This window comes from Stenella coeruleoalba (assembly GCF_951394435.1).
Source record: "Stenella coeruleoalba genome assembly, chromosome: 1".
NCBI lineage: Eukaryota > Metazoa > Chordata > Mammalia > Artiodactyla > Delphinidae > Stenella > Stenella coeruleoalba.
The window spans coordinates 19,543,462-19,559,144 of record NC_137169.1 but is presented as its reverse complement, the minus strand read 5'-3'; the positions used below and the strand labels follow the sequence as shown (position 1 = coordinate 19,559,144).

The 15,683-nt window shown below is 41.5% G+C and overlaps 1 protein-coding gene across 1 annotated transcript; it reads left to right on the top strand.

Moving 5' to 3' along the window:
• The first annotated feature begins 9,040 nt into the window (after positions 1-9,040).
• On the top strand, positions 9,041-13,908 carry RSRP1 (arginine and serine rich protein 1). Its single transcript, XM_079938752.1, has 5 exons — positions 9,041-9,190; positions 9,430-10,018; positions 10,664-10,815; positions 12,008-12,091; positions 12,667-13,908. Exons 2-5 carry the CDS (start codon positions 9,490-9,492, stop codon positions 12,802-12,804), a joined length of 903 nt encoding a protein of 300 aa, XP_079794878.1. The 5' UTR covers positions 9,041-9,190; positions 9,430-9,489; the 3' UTR covers positions 12,805-13,908.
• The last annotated feature ends 1,775 nt before the right edge of the window (positions 13,909-15,683 follow it).

Genomic DNA, 15,683 nt, shown 5'->3' with positions numbered 1-15,683 from the left:
GTATAAAAATCTTAAGACTCTAATAGTGTATCCTAGCTAAAATTCCATGAAGCACATGACTGTAGTTGTGACAAAGTGGTCTTTTTTTTTTAACATCTTTATTGGAGTATAATTGCTTTACAATGGTGTGTTAGTTTCTGCTTTATAACATAGTGAATCAGCTATACATTTACATATATCCCCGTATCTCCTCCCTCTTGCGTCTCCCTCCCACCCTCCCTATCCACCCCTCTAGGTGGTCACAAAGCACCGAGCTGATCTCCCTGTGCTATGCGGCTGCTTCCCACTACCCAGCTATTTTACATTTGGTAGTGTATATAAGTCCATGCCACTCTCTCACTTCGTCCCAGCTTACCCTTCCCCCTCCCCATGTCCACTACTGGGCATATACCCTGAGAAAACCATAATTCAAAAAGAGTCATGTACCACAATGTTCATTGCAGCTCTATTAACAATAGCCAGGACATGGAAGCAACCTAAGTGTCCATCAACAGATGAATGGATAAAGAAGATGTGGCACATATACAAAGTGGTCTTATGAGCATGTTTACTGTTAAAGTAGAAGCCCTGCCAGAAAGACTTTATATATAGTGTGTTAAACTTATTAATGTTTGAGCTTTTTATTTTACAAATTTCATAACATTTTCTATTTATCAGTGCTAATTTTACGTGATGGTACATAGGACCAAGTTCTCTAAAAGAATTTGTTCAAATAAAAGTATATTTGCCTCGGGAATTCCCTGGCGGTTCAGTGGTTAGGACTTGCCACTTTCACCAATATACTTCGAGTTAGGAATCATGTTTAATTGAGTTTTGTTTTCCCTGTAACTGGTAAAAAAGGATATATGGAGAAAATGCTTGTTGAATGAATTAACAAATGGATAAGCACAGTTCAGAATTTTAGAAAGAAATTTCTAGAGAATACCAGATCATACAGCTACTGTTTACTTCTAGTTTCCTCCTTTTCTGAAAATAACATGTAGATGGACAAATTCAAAACTAGCTGTCAGTTTTAAATCCTTCTTTATTCAGCAATGTCATCCTCAAGAGAAATAAATGTACTAAAATGAAATCCTTCTTTAATCTAATTACCTTGATCAGAAAAATTAAACCAGGATGTGCTATTCTTTGCTCTTATGTGGTCTTTAATTTAAATAAAATCTGGCATAAAGCATTTCTCTTTGTGCATGCAACATAAACTCAGTATTAACTCATTTTATTTTTTATTCATTTAAATACTGAAAACCTCTATGGTAAGAGAAGATCAGATGTTGGAGAAAAAAATAATACTGACTGGTCTTTTGAACTCATGGTCACTAACTTCAAGTGATGCCTAGCTGTCCTACTCTGTCTAGTCAATTTCATCCTAAAAGATTACATTGGACCTGCTTCTTTCTCTTCAGATCTTTAATATCTCCTGCCCCTCCTCAATCTCAGCTGCTCATGTCACTGGGGTAAAAATCACAAAGGGATTTCCACAAGTGCTCAGCACTAAGCTATCATCTTACCCTCATTTGTATTCCTGCTCTGCCTTCCCACCTGTTTTAGTCCATTCAGGCTGCTATAACAAAGTACCACAGACCGGGTGGCTTAAACAAAAGTTCATTTCTCACATTTCTGAAAGCTGGAAGTTCAAGAACAGGGTGCCAATATGGTCAGGTTCTGGTAAAGGGCTTCTTATGGGTTGCAGACTGCTGACTTCTTGCTGTGTCCTCACATGGTAGAAAAGATGAGGAATCTCTCCAGGGTTCCTTTTATAAGGGCACTAATCCCAATCATGAAGCCCCACCCTCATAACCTAATCACCCCCCAAGGGCCCCACCTCCTAATTTAATCACCTTGGGGATTAGATTTCAATATATGAACTTGGGCACCAACATTCAGACCACAGCACCACCATATTGGGTAAACTGTCTGTGCTCCCATTTAAGGCCAACTCTTCCACTTGTCCTCTGGACCTACCCTCTCTCCTACTCAAGAACATGGCTCCACAACTGTACAATCTCTCTCCTACATAACCCATTTTCCCCTCTCTACTAGATTATTACCATCAGTATACAAACATGCTATAATATATCCCATCTTAAAATAAAAAACAAAAACAAAAAAACCTTGATAGAACCACCCTCTTTAGCCACCAGCCCAATTCTTTGCTTCTCTTTACAGCAAAACTCTCTAAATTTATATCCACTATGATGATTATAATTTTTTTTAAAGGAAAAATGTTGGCAAGGATGTAGAGAAATTAGAACCCTCATACATGCCTGGTAGGAATGTAAAATAGTGCTGTCACTGTGAAAAACAGTTTGACAGTCCCACAAAAAGTTAAACATAGTGTTATCAAATGACCCAGCAATTCCACTCCAGGCATGTACTAAGAGAACCGAAGACATTTGTTCACACAAAAACTTGTACATGGATGTTCACAGCGGCATTATTCATAATAGCCAAAAAATAGAAACAACCCAAATGTCCATCAACCAGTGAATGGATAAACAAAGTGTGGTATATACATACAGTGGAATATAATTTAGCCATAAAAAGGGATGAAGTATGGATGCATGCTACAACAAGGCTGAACTCTTAAAACATGCCAAGTGAAAGAAGCCACACACACAAGACCACATGTTGTAGGATTCCTTTTATATGAAATGTCCATAATAGGCAAATCTATAGAGACAGAAAGTAGATCAGTGGTTGCAAGGGACTGAGGGGAATGAGGCATGTTGCCAATGGGTAAGGAGTTTCTTTTTGGGGGGATGAAAGAGTTCTGGAATTAGTGGTTATGGTTACATAACCTCGTGAGTATACTAAAAACCACTGAGTTGTATACTTTAAAAGGATGAATGTTTTACTATGTACATTATATCTCAATGAAAAAACTCCTCTAATTTGCCCAAACCTACTATCTTGACATCCTCTTTTCTTATTTTTTTTTTCTTGAGTCTATTCCAGTCTGGTTTTCATTCCCAGTAACCCATGGAAACTGCTATTGTTGATGTCAACGATGCCGTGTTGTTTTCTGTACTTTTAATCAAAACATTTTCACAGAATGTCAAGGAAAAATAGTTAAAAATTCCTTTAGTGAATGAATTTGTCCTCATGACAGAGGATTCTGAAAGTTATAGAAAGGAAGCTAAAGGTGTTCATTATGGGCGGGATTTTATCGTTGCATTCTATAGTGCATAATAAGGTGTGAGAGTATGCATTTTTATAGTATAGCTGACTGTTCTAGGTGTCTGTTTAAGGGGAGCATATGTTAGGGTTAAAAGCCTTTTGAACCCTATTCCCCAAATCCTGCAAGTGTTTTCTTCCTTCCAATCAAGTAAAGCTATTTACCATCTCAGTGTATTCAGTCAGCTTTTGAAAGGTAGATTCAGTATTTCTGACAAACTAGGACCCTGCTGCTTGATAAGCAGATGTTCACATTCATGTTTCCCCATAATCTGCCCCAATTCTACATCTCCAGCTTGATCTTCCAAACTTCCACACCACAAACTCGTTGCTCTAGCCAAGCTGGTTTGTTTTCTGTCCCCAAGTTATAAAATGGGCAATTCTATTTCTATCATTTTGCTAAGAACTTTGCTCCTGTCTAAAACATTCCCTTCCTTTCCAGAATTCCCTGGTGGTCCAGTGTTAGGACTTGGCGCTTTTACTGCCATGGGCCTGGGTTCGATCCCTGGTTGGGGAACTAAGATCCTGCAAGCCGCGTGGTGTGGCCAATAAATAAATAAAATAAAATAAAATATTTCCTTCCTTTCCCTCTGCCTGCTCTTCAAGATTTATTTGAGAGTCTATGCCATTTACTTATTCAGTAAACATCAACTGAGTGCCTTCCATATGCCATGTACTGTCTGGAATACTGGGGTACAATAAAAACAAGCCTGTCCTTATGTAGTTTATATTCTAGCAGGAAAATGACACATTACAAAATGAATTAAAACGTTATTACAGTTGTGATAAATGCTAAAAATATGAGGCACAGGAAAATAGGATAACCTATACTGGGGAAAATTAACTGGTCTGGGGGATCAGAAAGGCTTTCTCTCAGAGAAGACATTGTTGCTTTTTGGAAAGCAATATGGCAATATATTAAATCACACAAAAACTTTAACCCAGAAATCCCACTTTTGAGACTTTATCATATAACAATAAAAGTACCAGTACTTAAAGTGTGACTCTGACTCCTAGTAAAGTTGCAAGCATTATAATGTATAACATCCCACCAAGCCAGGCTGCCCAAGAGGTCAAATCTCCAAGCCAGACTGGTGGATTGAGGAAAGCAAATGCAGGTAAGCCAGTAAGTTATTAAAAAATATTCAGGTGGGTGGACTCATCACGAGATGCTTAGAACATTCCAGATAAATCAGATTTAGGTCCAATCGCATAATACAAAGTATCCAGCACCTGAAAGCTTGCTATAAGGTCCTGATGGAAGTCTCCCAGTAAAAGTTTATCCATTAATGGGGTTTGATGAAATGGTTGTTGAACATGGGGGCGATGGCTAGTTCTGGCTACCTGGAGCACATTTGCCTTATTGGCCAAACTGGCTGATGTGTATGGTCCTTTGCCTATGGGAGGCAGATTGCTGTATGAGATCCTGTTCCATTGGTAAAACATCACAGTTGCATTGCATTGTACCTTGAAGTAAAGCTCACCTGTTGTTAGATTGAGGACAGAATAGTTTACCTTTACATAGGGCAAGACAAGTGCTGAGTCTCGTGAGATAACATCTGTGATTATTTGGTTGTTGAGCCAAGGTTGCAAAAATTGAGTATGGTCAAGTAAAGGCTGTGAGAAGCTTGAGGGAGCAGGACACAGAGTAGATTGCATGACATGTATCCTTTGAAAAGGAAGTCTCGTACAGAATCAATAGTGTAGCCTTGTGCAGTATTTCTCCGTTTTCTACGCTGGACCCATCGACATTCTCGTTATTACATTGCCTCTGACTGTGCCTTTACTGAAGTCAAATTCCTTGTGCAGGTCTTATAACCCACAGACGTACAGTTAGTTATGGTTCCTCTGATGTTCAGGTGGGTGTGGCTGAGACGGCTCATCTGATTGAGGAGCAGCGCTCTACTGAGCAAAGGTGTGCACTGAAGAGTTATATTGCTGTGCAGAGTAGAGCAATCCTCAAACAAGCAATACAGGTGGCCATTAGGCATGGACACAAATGTCACATTCTTAGTTAGGCAGAGGCACCGATCAGTCCTTATATTGTAATGACACCACTTTTGTGGGTTATTGGGAATGCTATTGACAGGTACACATCTGGATTCGTGTGCTGTTTGCTTGCTTTTCCTGGCTTCTGAGTAGACACCCAAAAGCCAAATGACATGGTACAGGAGACTTCCTAACACCTCTCGATGGTGGCTGCAATGGGGACACGGTGGTCAGCTTCCATGGTGATACTGTAGATAACATCCTCCTGTGATAAGTCTTCATGGCAGGAAAGAGCTGTGTCAAGCTGCTACATCGAGGGGTGCCTCCTGAATAGCATTGCAAGCCTGGTATTTCCATGCCAGAGCCACCAACCCAAGAAACATTCATCTGGAGGAGCAGCAGGAATAACAGCCTAGTTATAGTGAGGCTCAGTAATCACAGGCAGTGGAGTGGCGAGCCCACATGGGGTGATGTTTGAATCAATGGCAGGAGTTCCTTGGGACATCTTGGAAGACAGGAATGTCACATCAGGCTGGAGTTTATTGATCTCTGTGTTAACTGCCTTGAATGCTGCACTGGTTGACTGTAGCTAATGATTCTATAGCAGCTCTAACAACAGAGATGTCTCATCTCAACTCATCTCTGATCTAAGATCAATGAACATGTCTTCTGTGTCAGAATTCCTCTTTGCAGCTCTTACTCTCTAGATGAGCTCCGTGGTTGCATGTTCATCTTATCCTGTCGTCTGAGAGAGCTAAGCTTACTTCCTGAGCTACTATCTCAGGTACTTTGGAAGTAACTCCTCCAGTAGTGCTGGAGTCTTCATTGCAATCAGCTGCTCCAAGTTGTATCCCGGACATGGCTCTGTTGACCTTGAAACATGTATTAAGAGCCAGTGGAGTAGCTCCACTCTGCAACTGTTCTTATGTTTTTGGAATCTGACTTTGGTTCCAAAGCATAGTTTTTAGTGGTGGAAAAACTGGATACCACATGAATGTCCATGAACAAGCAATAAGGGATAAAAGATTAATTTCTAGACAATGGAATATTAGATAGCTGATTGGAAATAAATTAGATCTAAATGGTTTGTCTTAAAGGATCTTGATTATAAGAACAAGTTTCAAATCAGTTTGTTTAGAACGAGCCCATATTCATAAAAAATACCATATGCTTGTATATTTGAAAGAGTTTGAAAATGTTAACGTTGGTTACTTCTAAGTTATGGGGAAGAAGAATGGGGACCTCTTTTAGAGGATTCCATACTTCTAGGGACTGGATTATTAACTTTTACTTTATTTATCTTTGGATTTCCTCACCTGTCACAAAATTAGCTGTTATTAAAATTAATGAAAGAATTTAATTTTGGTAGGGGAAAGGACTACTAAATTTTTCTTAACCTATCCTACACCATCTAATACAGTAAACATTCTATAAATATTTATGGAAGGAGATATGGGGGAGGAGGAACCGGTTAAAATATGTTTCAAAACATATGTTTCAATATGTGCTAAAAAGATAACCCTTAAAGCATTAATTGTATGATGAAGCATTGTAGAACCTCTAAATGAACAGTAGGAGGGAGGAAGAAAGAGATACTTGATTAGGCTGGCAGAATAAAATGGGAAGAAGTGAAAAAAGCAAAGTATTATAAAATAAATAATAGGCACCAATGGAAAAGATAAGATCAATATTGCAGTTACTCCAATAAATGTCAATGGGTTGAATTTGCCTATCGAATGACAAAATCTTTCATCCTGGGTGTAAACACTCAGGTAGGTGTTATTCACCCAACTAGATGTTGTGTACCTTTCAAAACACATACAACAAAGTGAACCTTTAATAAAACGTGATCTCGGGTGGCCTTGGCCTGCAGTGGCTTGCAGCAGGATTTTGGTGTCCGGCCTGAGATTGAGGTTGGTCAGCGGCAATGAGAGCACTGAATCCTAACCACTAGACCACAAGGGACCAGTGACCCGGAACAAGGCCCTGGCCCGTCAGCTGTGTAGAAATGAAGTTCCACATGGAGACGAAAAGTAGTGAAGCAAGTAAACTGTTTATTAGGAGGAAAAAGACTACAGTAGGTGCGGATAGACACACGGGCGGGCTCAGAGAGAGAGTCTTGCCCTCCTGGCAGTTTGAATCACTTTTATGGGACATTTCCTCCGGGTTTCCTTTGACCAATCATCTTGCTTTGCCTGGTTCTGAGTCCGTATTTGGTACCTCTCACCATCCTCCCCTGTGTGCGTGGGCCTCTGTTAGCCAAGATGGATTCTAGTGAGGAGGCCTATGTGTAGTTGGCATCACTTACTATGAGGTGGCGCCCCCTCCCTTTTTGAACTCCAAGGAACCTTTCTGTGCATGTGTAGTCGGTGAAGTCTCCTTGACTTCAAGAATGAGGAATACGTGGTCTTTTATCTCTTTTCTGGGCAGGGCCCAGCCTCCTCCATTAACCTGCTTTTATAGAGTTTCTGCTATTATGGAGTTTCTGTCCACAGGGGAGAAACTGTTCAGCCTGGGGCTCATCTATCTTCTGCCTCAGAAGGATACTATTTGCAAGCCACAAGTACCATCAAAATATTTTAGAATACACCTAGCAAGACAAGTACAAGATGTGTATGGAAAAAAGCTACAAAATTTTGGTGAATGTATTAGTTTTCTATTGCTTCAGTAACAAAGAGCAACAGACTTAGTGACTTAAATCAATCCCAACTTATTATCTTACAGTTCTGTAGGTGACACGTCTCACTGAGGTAAAGTCAAGGTGTCAGCAGGGCAGAGAGTGCATTCTTTTCGTAAACCTAGGGGAGAATCCCCAGCACTGCTCCTTCAGGTGTTGGAGGAATTCACTTCTGAGGTCATTGGATTGAGATCTCTGTTTCCTTGGTGCTGCCAGCTGGGAGCCATCCTTAGCTCCTAGACATCTCTCAGGGGTCCTTGTGGAGACCCCACATTTCAGAAGCAGCAATAAAATGTGGAAGTCTTCTCGCGCTTTTAATCTCTCAGGTGATTAGATTAGGCCCACCCTATATAATCCAGGATAAGTGATTTCCTATCTACCTCCCAAGAAAGTAGCTTTTGTAAAAATGCCTGCAAAGCAGCATTGACTTGCAAAAGCAGCTCATAGGACTAATGCTCCTTACATAAGTGGTTAGTTCATTCGATGAAAAATTATTTCAAGGCAATTGTCATGCTTTATTAACAACAATAAATATGTCTAAAATGTATCCTACTTATAAATCCCTGGAAATAAAAGAGTCACCATTGTCTAATCCTTAGCACCAAGAACACTGTCCTCAGAATAGACATCTCAGACGTCATTCTGAACCTTTAGACTAACTTAAAGGTCAGCTATGAGTGCCCTCTGCATTCTGTCTCCACCTTTCTGACTTTTCCTAGCCAAAACACGGGAGTGAAAACCGTTTTCTAAGATAATGCATTGACAGGCATCCTGTGACGTCCAGGGGAAGGCGGCCCGCCGGCCGGACATGGGTCAGGAGGAAGTGGCCAAGAAGGGTCCAGGGAGGCACAGCCCGAAGGGGAGGAAACGACCCAGTTAACATCGGCCAGGCACACAGTCCCAGAGTCCGGTGTAGCCGGCGCGAGGCTGCCTCGTTTTCACCCGGTTGCAGCCAAGAACACCAAACAGCCACAGGTCGCTACCCGGATGGAGCTGCGGCTCCCCCTGCCCACCTTCCGTGCTAGGGCGCGCATGCGCATCCTGGAGGCCATTGGGTGAGGCGGAGGGTGGGGCTCGGGGTGGAGAGAGGAGGGGAGCGGCGGTTGGACGAGAGGGGAGCCGCGCCCACCACGCAACGTCTCTGCGCAGGCGCGGGGCGCCAGCTTCTGGTATTTTCGACACGTCTGCGGCGACCCCGTTCAGTTCGCTTTTGGACGTTGGACGTCGGAGGTAGAGCTTGTGAGTCCGCCGTTCAGGAGAAGCAGCGAAAAGCCTCTCTCCGTCCTTAACTGGAGAAGGAAGGCGTCCGCTGGGCCTTTCTCTCCTTGAGTGAGGCGTCGACGGCCCGTGGTGGGTTTTCTGGTGACGGGGTGGCCCTGCGGTCGGTTACCTCAAGGCGAGCGTAGCCGGGCCCTGTGGGCCCCGCGGATTGTGGACGGGGACGGTGGCGGGGCGGGAAGGCCGGCAGCAGACGGCGCCACAGCCCGGAGTTCCGTAGGCCGGGAGGCCCGTTTCTTTTTCGGCCCGAGGCTGCCCGCGCGGCTCACCTCGGGACTTCACTTGTATTTTGTTTCCTCGTTTGTTTTTAGGAACTGAGTTTTCGGGCAGGGGTCGTCAAAGCAAAGGAAGCTCGGAAGCTGCCGTCCGAGATGTCCAGCTACGTGAACGACCTGTGGCCGGGCTCGCCGCACAAGGCCTCCCCCTCGTCGTCGCGGTCGGGCCCGTCCAGCCGGCTGTCCTCGGCGTCCGGGAGCCGCTCTCCCCCGAGCTCTCCGTCCCGATCCATCGTCTCGACTCGGTCGTGGTCGCGGAGCCGCAGCCGCAGCCCGCCCCGGCGGAGGAGCAGGTCGAGGTCTCGCTCCCGAAGGCGCCACCGGAGGAGGTACCGGCGCTACTCGCGCTCGTACTCGCGGAGCCGCTCGTACTCGCGGAGCCGCTCGCGCCCCCGCAGCCGCCGGTACCGGGCGAGGCACCACGGCTCCTCCAGGAGGTCCTACCGGTCCCTCAGCCGCCCCCGCTCCCGAGGCCGCTCGCCTTACCGGAGGGCCTACGCTTTCGCGCGGGACCGCCCGTACTACGGCTTCGGCCGCACCGTCTACCCGGAGGAGCGCAGAGGCTGGAGGGGGCGATCCCGGACCAGGTCGCGCAGCCCAACCCCATTTCGTCTGAGTGAGAAGGGTAAGTCGTCGGTCGTCGAGAGAGGCGTTAGGGGAAAGAGGAAGGACTCCAGTAGGTTAATAGTTAAAACTACACTGTAGTGGGTGCCCAGTTTTATAATGGACGGCATGCTTTCCCCTTGGGGGTAACGCTGTGCATGTTAAATGGCTTGGTGGAGGGCGGTTCTGGGTGGAGCCTTGAAATTGTCAGGGAGTTAGTTATCTACCCACCGTGTGCTTTTACTTGTTGATCATTTAGGGATGCTTGTTTTTCTCAGCAAAATAAGTAGAGTTCTTTTTCCATCAATAGAAATATATCTTACATGTGGAAGCACCGTGTAAATGTCTAGATACTACTAGTTTAAAAGCACAAACATAGGGCTTCCCTGGTGGTGCAGTGGTTGGGAGTCCGCCTGCCGATGCAGGGGACGCGGGTTCGTGCCCCGGTTCGGGAGGATCCCACATGCCGCGGAGCGGCTGGGCCCGTGAGCCATGGCCGTTGGGCCTGCGCGTCCGAAGCCTGTGCTCCGCCACGGGAGAGGCCACAGCAGTGAGAGGCCTGTGTACAGCCAAAAAAAAAAAAAAAAAGCACAAACACAGTTTATGATTTTTGAGTTTTCTGGAGAAATACTACAGGATAAATGAACACTTTGTGTTTCTTTTGCAGATCGAATGGAGCTGTTAGAAATAGCAAAAGCCAATGCCGCAAAAGCATTAGGAACAGCCAACTTTGACTTGCCAGCCAGTCTCAGAACTGTTTCTGTATCTAAAGAAACCAACCGTGGAACAGCAGTACTGAATAATGGTGCAAAGTCTGAGGTAAGTGTTTTAGATTTATCCAAACAAAATCTTCAGGAAACTACTACCAGAAAGATCTGATTAGCCATTTTTATTTGATTTGCCTTAGACTGCTTCCTGGAAAGGCTAGCTAAATATAATTTAAAATAACAGATCTGACAATACTAGATAGTCTCCCCCCGTGAAAATGGGAGACTAATGAACTTTATTTTCAGTTGACACAGTACTAATTACTTTCATAATTGTAGCTGGTACCTTGGTGATTTCTATGTAGTTACCAAGTTTTTCTAGCTAGTTTTTTACGGAGTATTTATCTGTAGCGCTCATTTGCAGCATTATGTTCCCACAAATTCCGTACTCAACATACAGTATAGTTTATCTGCTTTATTTCTGTCTTATAGAAATCATGAATGTGGTCTCCAGACATTGATGAAGAAAATCTGTTGGTAATTGATACATGCGCAAAAGCATCAGAGGTTTAACTAATTTGAAGTTTATGTTGACACACTGAAAACTTAGTTTTTTGTTGGTAGATCCCTATGCATGCTAGAATTTGGGACAGGTACTAAACTAAACAAAAGTGTACTTTGTAATGGTGGGGCATCTGATATAGATGTCCCTTTCATAATATATGCAATATATTCCAGATGTTTTGAGAGATTACAGAAGAAGAGGCCTGCTTCACTTGCAGATAAGTTTATTACAATTCTCCAGAAATGTGCAGCATAAAATTCATAGCTTAAAGGTTTAAGGTAGCTAGGAATTGATAACACTCAGTTAACATAGGAAAGATGGGTTATCTCCTGTCATTCAGATCCAGATGTGGGTTTGCCTAAAGTATTAGTGGTGGACAAGAAAGATCTTAGTTCAGTCGCTTTTTCAGACGGTTAGGTTCCCAACTGGATGGGCAAATGCCTTAGTTCTTTGAAACTAGGTGTTTTCTGGTATGACTTGACTTTCAAAGTTACTTGAATTTGCATTAGGGGGATACAATACTCCTTTATGGGGAAGAGTGTCTTAAGCCTATCATTGAATCGGTTTTGTTATGGGGAAAACTCAACAGAGTACTATGTTATTTATTTTAGGATGTTAACAATTTGGTTACATCCAACTTGATTTGTGTCTCTACAAGTGAATTTGTAATACAGTTGGGCTGCTTTTTATACCTACAAGGGTGTGGTTTTTTAAAATTTACTTTCTCTTACCTGTCTAGCTGTCGGATAAGTTAATAGAAGATGAAATAGAAAATCCCAACGAGAAGTCTTCCCAGCAAAAAAGCATAGCTTTTAGCTCTAATGTAAGTATATCTAAGCATTGACCACTCAAAAACTGGCCTTAAACATATTTCTGTTATGTGGGTTTTTATTTTTGTTGGCTCATTGTTTTTATGCTGATAATTCGAGGCCTACTAAGCCACTAAATAAATAGAACTAAAAAAATTTTTTTTGTATGGTTCTTACAAGTGACCAATATAATGGGCTCCTACTTTAATATCTACATTCTCAGTCTCAATATTTTGTCCTCCTTTTAATTATTCCTGTTTTCCTTTTTAACTTAAAATATTCAAAAAACAAGTCTCAGAATATCCTGTAGTCAGAATATTTTAAAATGAGCTAAGGGCTTAATAAACAAAATTTCAAAACTATTTTTAATACTTCACTACTGCAGTAGTGACATATGCCTTGCATATGTCTGATTTGATTGAATCAAGTTGCAAGTGCAGTCCGTGACTTTGCATTTATTTGGTTGGTGTCTTTTTTAAGTTCTAGTCTTAAATGGAATTATTTAATGTATTTTGTAAAAAGCGAGTATTTTAAATATGTATAATAATATTTGTTTGGGAAGCTGACTTAAGAACTTGTTCTCTTACAGAATTCTGTAGCAAAGCCATTGCTTCAGAAATCAGCTAAAGCTACTGCTGAAGAGACCTCTTCAGGATCCCCAAAAATAGATAAGAAGAAAAGTCCATATGGACTGTGGATACCTGTCGAAAAGAACATCAATAGCTAAGGTTGCCTGAAATGCATTTTTTTTTTGCAAGTTTGTTTCCAGCATTATTCCATTCCTTTGAACCATTTAGTGATAATTGTTGCAATTACAGATGACAACACAGAAAGATGTAAATACTTAATATTTAAATATTAACATTTTAGATTTCTCTTGCAGATAGGAGATAGCACAAACGGACCAGAGGTTACGCACAGGTGGCATTCTTGTATATATACTTGTAAATGTTTTATATAATGTGGATTGGTTATGTAGAAGTGAAATTTTTAAGACAAACAGTAATTGAACTGTTTGTGTTGTATATATTTTATTAATAAATTTGTTTTTATTTTAGTTTCACTTTATTGTATATATTTTACATAATGGGTTTTTATTTAATGAAGAAGAATGAGGTGGTATCTCTTGTTTAAAGCCTTGCTAATCCCAGATCCAAATCCATGGACTGACAGCATAGGGCTCTGTGATCTTACCTGAGAGTTTGTGAGAAATGTTGAATCTGAAATCTACCCCAGAACTGAATTAGAAGCTGATTTGTAAAGTACTCCCGGTTGATGTAGATACTCATTAAAATTTGGGAAGTCTGGCCTAAGACTTAAAAGAATACTGGCATAGTGTTATCCTGGAAGAATTGAGCTTCATGGCAGGAAACTCAGCCAGAGAGGGGTTGAAACAATGCCTCACTGGGTTATAAAATCAGAGGTTTCGTTGCATTTTTTTCTTATTATGTTTTAAAAAGTATTTATCGATTTGAAATTCTTCATTGCTTCTTACTGTAGCTGGGAAAGACCTTAACTAAACACATAAAAATTTAGAGATGAATGTTACACTTAACTGAAAGGTCTGGGCAGTTGGTTTAAACGTTAGCTGATTATGGATTTTTGTGGTTTTGCCTGTTAATACATTCTAGTGGATACCAAAACTAGGAGGATTTAAGCCAGTTTTAGATGGTCTCTCCAAGTGTTAATTTGACTTAATCAAATGTTTGGATTAAACATAAAATGCCAGCTTAATGAATTTATTTTGCCTATGTGCTAGGCTTTAGCAACAAAACATGTCTTGCTAGAACCTAAGCAAAAAATAAAAATCCTAGTAGATCAAAAACATGCATGAGGTTTTATTTTAGTGATGGGGGTGGGTACTATTGATTGCTTGAATGTTTTTCTTTTCTACTCCTTGGAATCTTGCCCTAATTTTGAACAGACTCTTTAGTTTGGGAAATAATGAAATAGACTTCCAATAGGCAGGGATAACAAGTTAGAGAATAGGATGAGGAGAATATTAGAGGCAAGACAAAAAACCTGGGAAAAGACAAACACCCAGAAATTAGATAATAGATGAGCAGGCTTAAGTCCTAAATTTTTAAGTAGAAGTTGACTTTAAAAAGATGGTGAAGAATCCTCAAGTGCAATGTAATACTGTATTAACTAAAGCTGTGCTGTCCAGTATTTTACCTGCATTTCCCATGAAGACAGCCACCAGCCACTGTGGCTATTGACCACTTGAGAAGTTGCCTAGTATGACTGAGGAACTGAATTTTAAGTAACCACTTACTGGAAAGTGCAGATAATAGAATACTTCTGTGGTAGAACATTGTATTGGATAAGAGCTGCTCTTAAATTTGACCCTATGAAAAATTTAAATGTACAAATTTAGACTTGGATATATACATTCCTGGACATATAATTTCTATTCCTACAGTAAAGCTATAGAACTCAAGGATTTCCTTGTAAGGGAGACTTTTGCAATGAATTGATGACATAATGCTAGGATCATTTTCACCTTCACTTAGCTGGTAACAGAAAAGCACCTGCTTTGATTATGACCTTATGTAAGAGGTTTGGCTAGTTGCTATGGATATGTGCCACTTCTGAGATTTCACTTCTACAGTGGTCTTTTCCTTCAGCCTTGAGACTTGCCTATTTTCCCTTTATTAGTTCATTTTCTTTTTACTACCCAGTATCCTGAAAAGAATGTACACTTTCTCCATTTTTTTTCATAATCACCCCATGAAGTCCTGTCAGTCCTTGTCTAACCTGACCTTGTCGTTTGTGTGTGGCCAGGACAACTGTGCTTAGTCTCTCCTAGGCTTTGTAACACAGAAGGTAACTCGTGCATATTCCCAGACTGCCTGTCATTACATAAGTGGGATGCAGTTGCCCAGGTGTGATACCACGTCATTACATAACCTGTGGACAATATAGCAAACAGGCGCTGACAGTGAGAAATTGTACCAAGAGACTAGATTTAGTGCTGTCCAATAGAAAGGAGAGCTTCAATGAAAAGTAAAAAGGTGAATTCGTTTTTTACCCCAGTAGATGTTAAAATATTTAAACATATGTTGAAAAGTGGTATTTTACTTTTTTTGGGTAGGTGTTGTGATTCAGTGTGTATGTTACACTTAAAGCACACCTCAATTTGCCCTAGTCACATTTCAGATGATCACTAGTGACATATGGTGGGTGGCTACCATTTTGGAAAGCACAGCCCTAGATTGTAGGTTCAGGTGTGTAATGCTTTGCTTTTTTTCTAGAGAAGCCATGATTACTGAACCAACCACAGCATGCTGTCCTTTGGTTTTCTTTGCTGAAGCACTTATTAAACTTACCTAGCAAAATAAAACTTGTTCTTATGCGGGCTCACTTTTCACTATTTCTTCATGGAGTCCTTTCTCAAATTTTTCTGTCATTCAGGCAGAGATTTTCATGCATTTGTCTTCTTTTCTTTGACCTCTTTCATTATCTACAGTGGCTTTTTGTCCTTTGCCCACTGTTAGGATTCTATCCTTAGCCTACTCCCTCTACAAGCTCTTTTGCTAATTTCCTCCACTCTGTCTTTAACTACCATCTACTAACTGAAGAGTATCAATTTCTGAACTCTAGTTT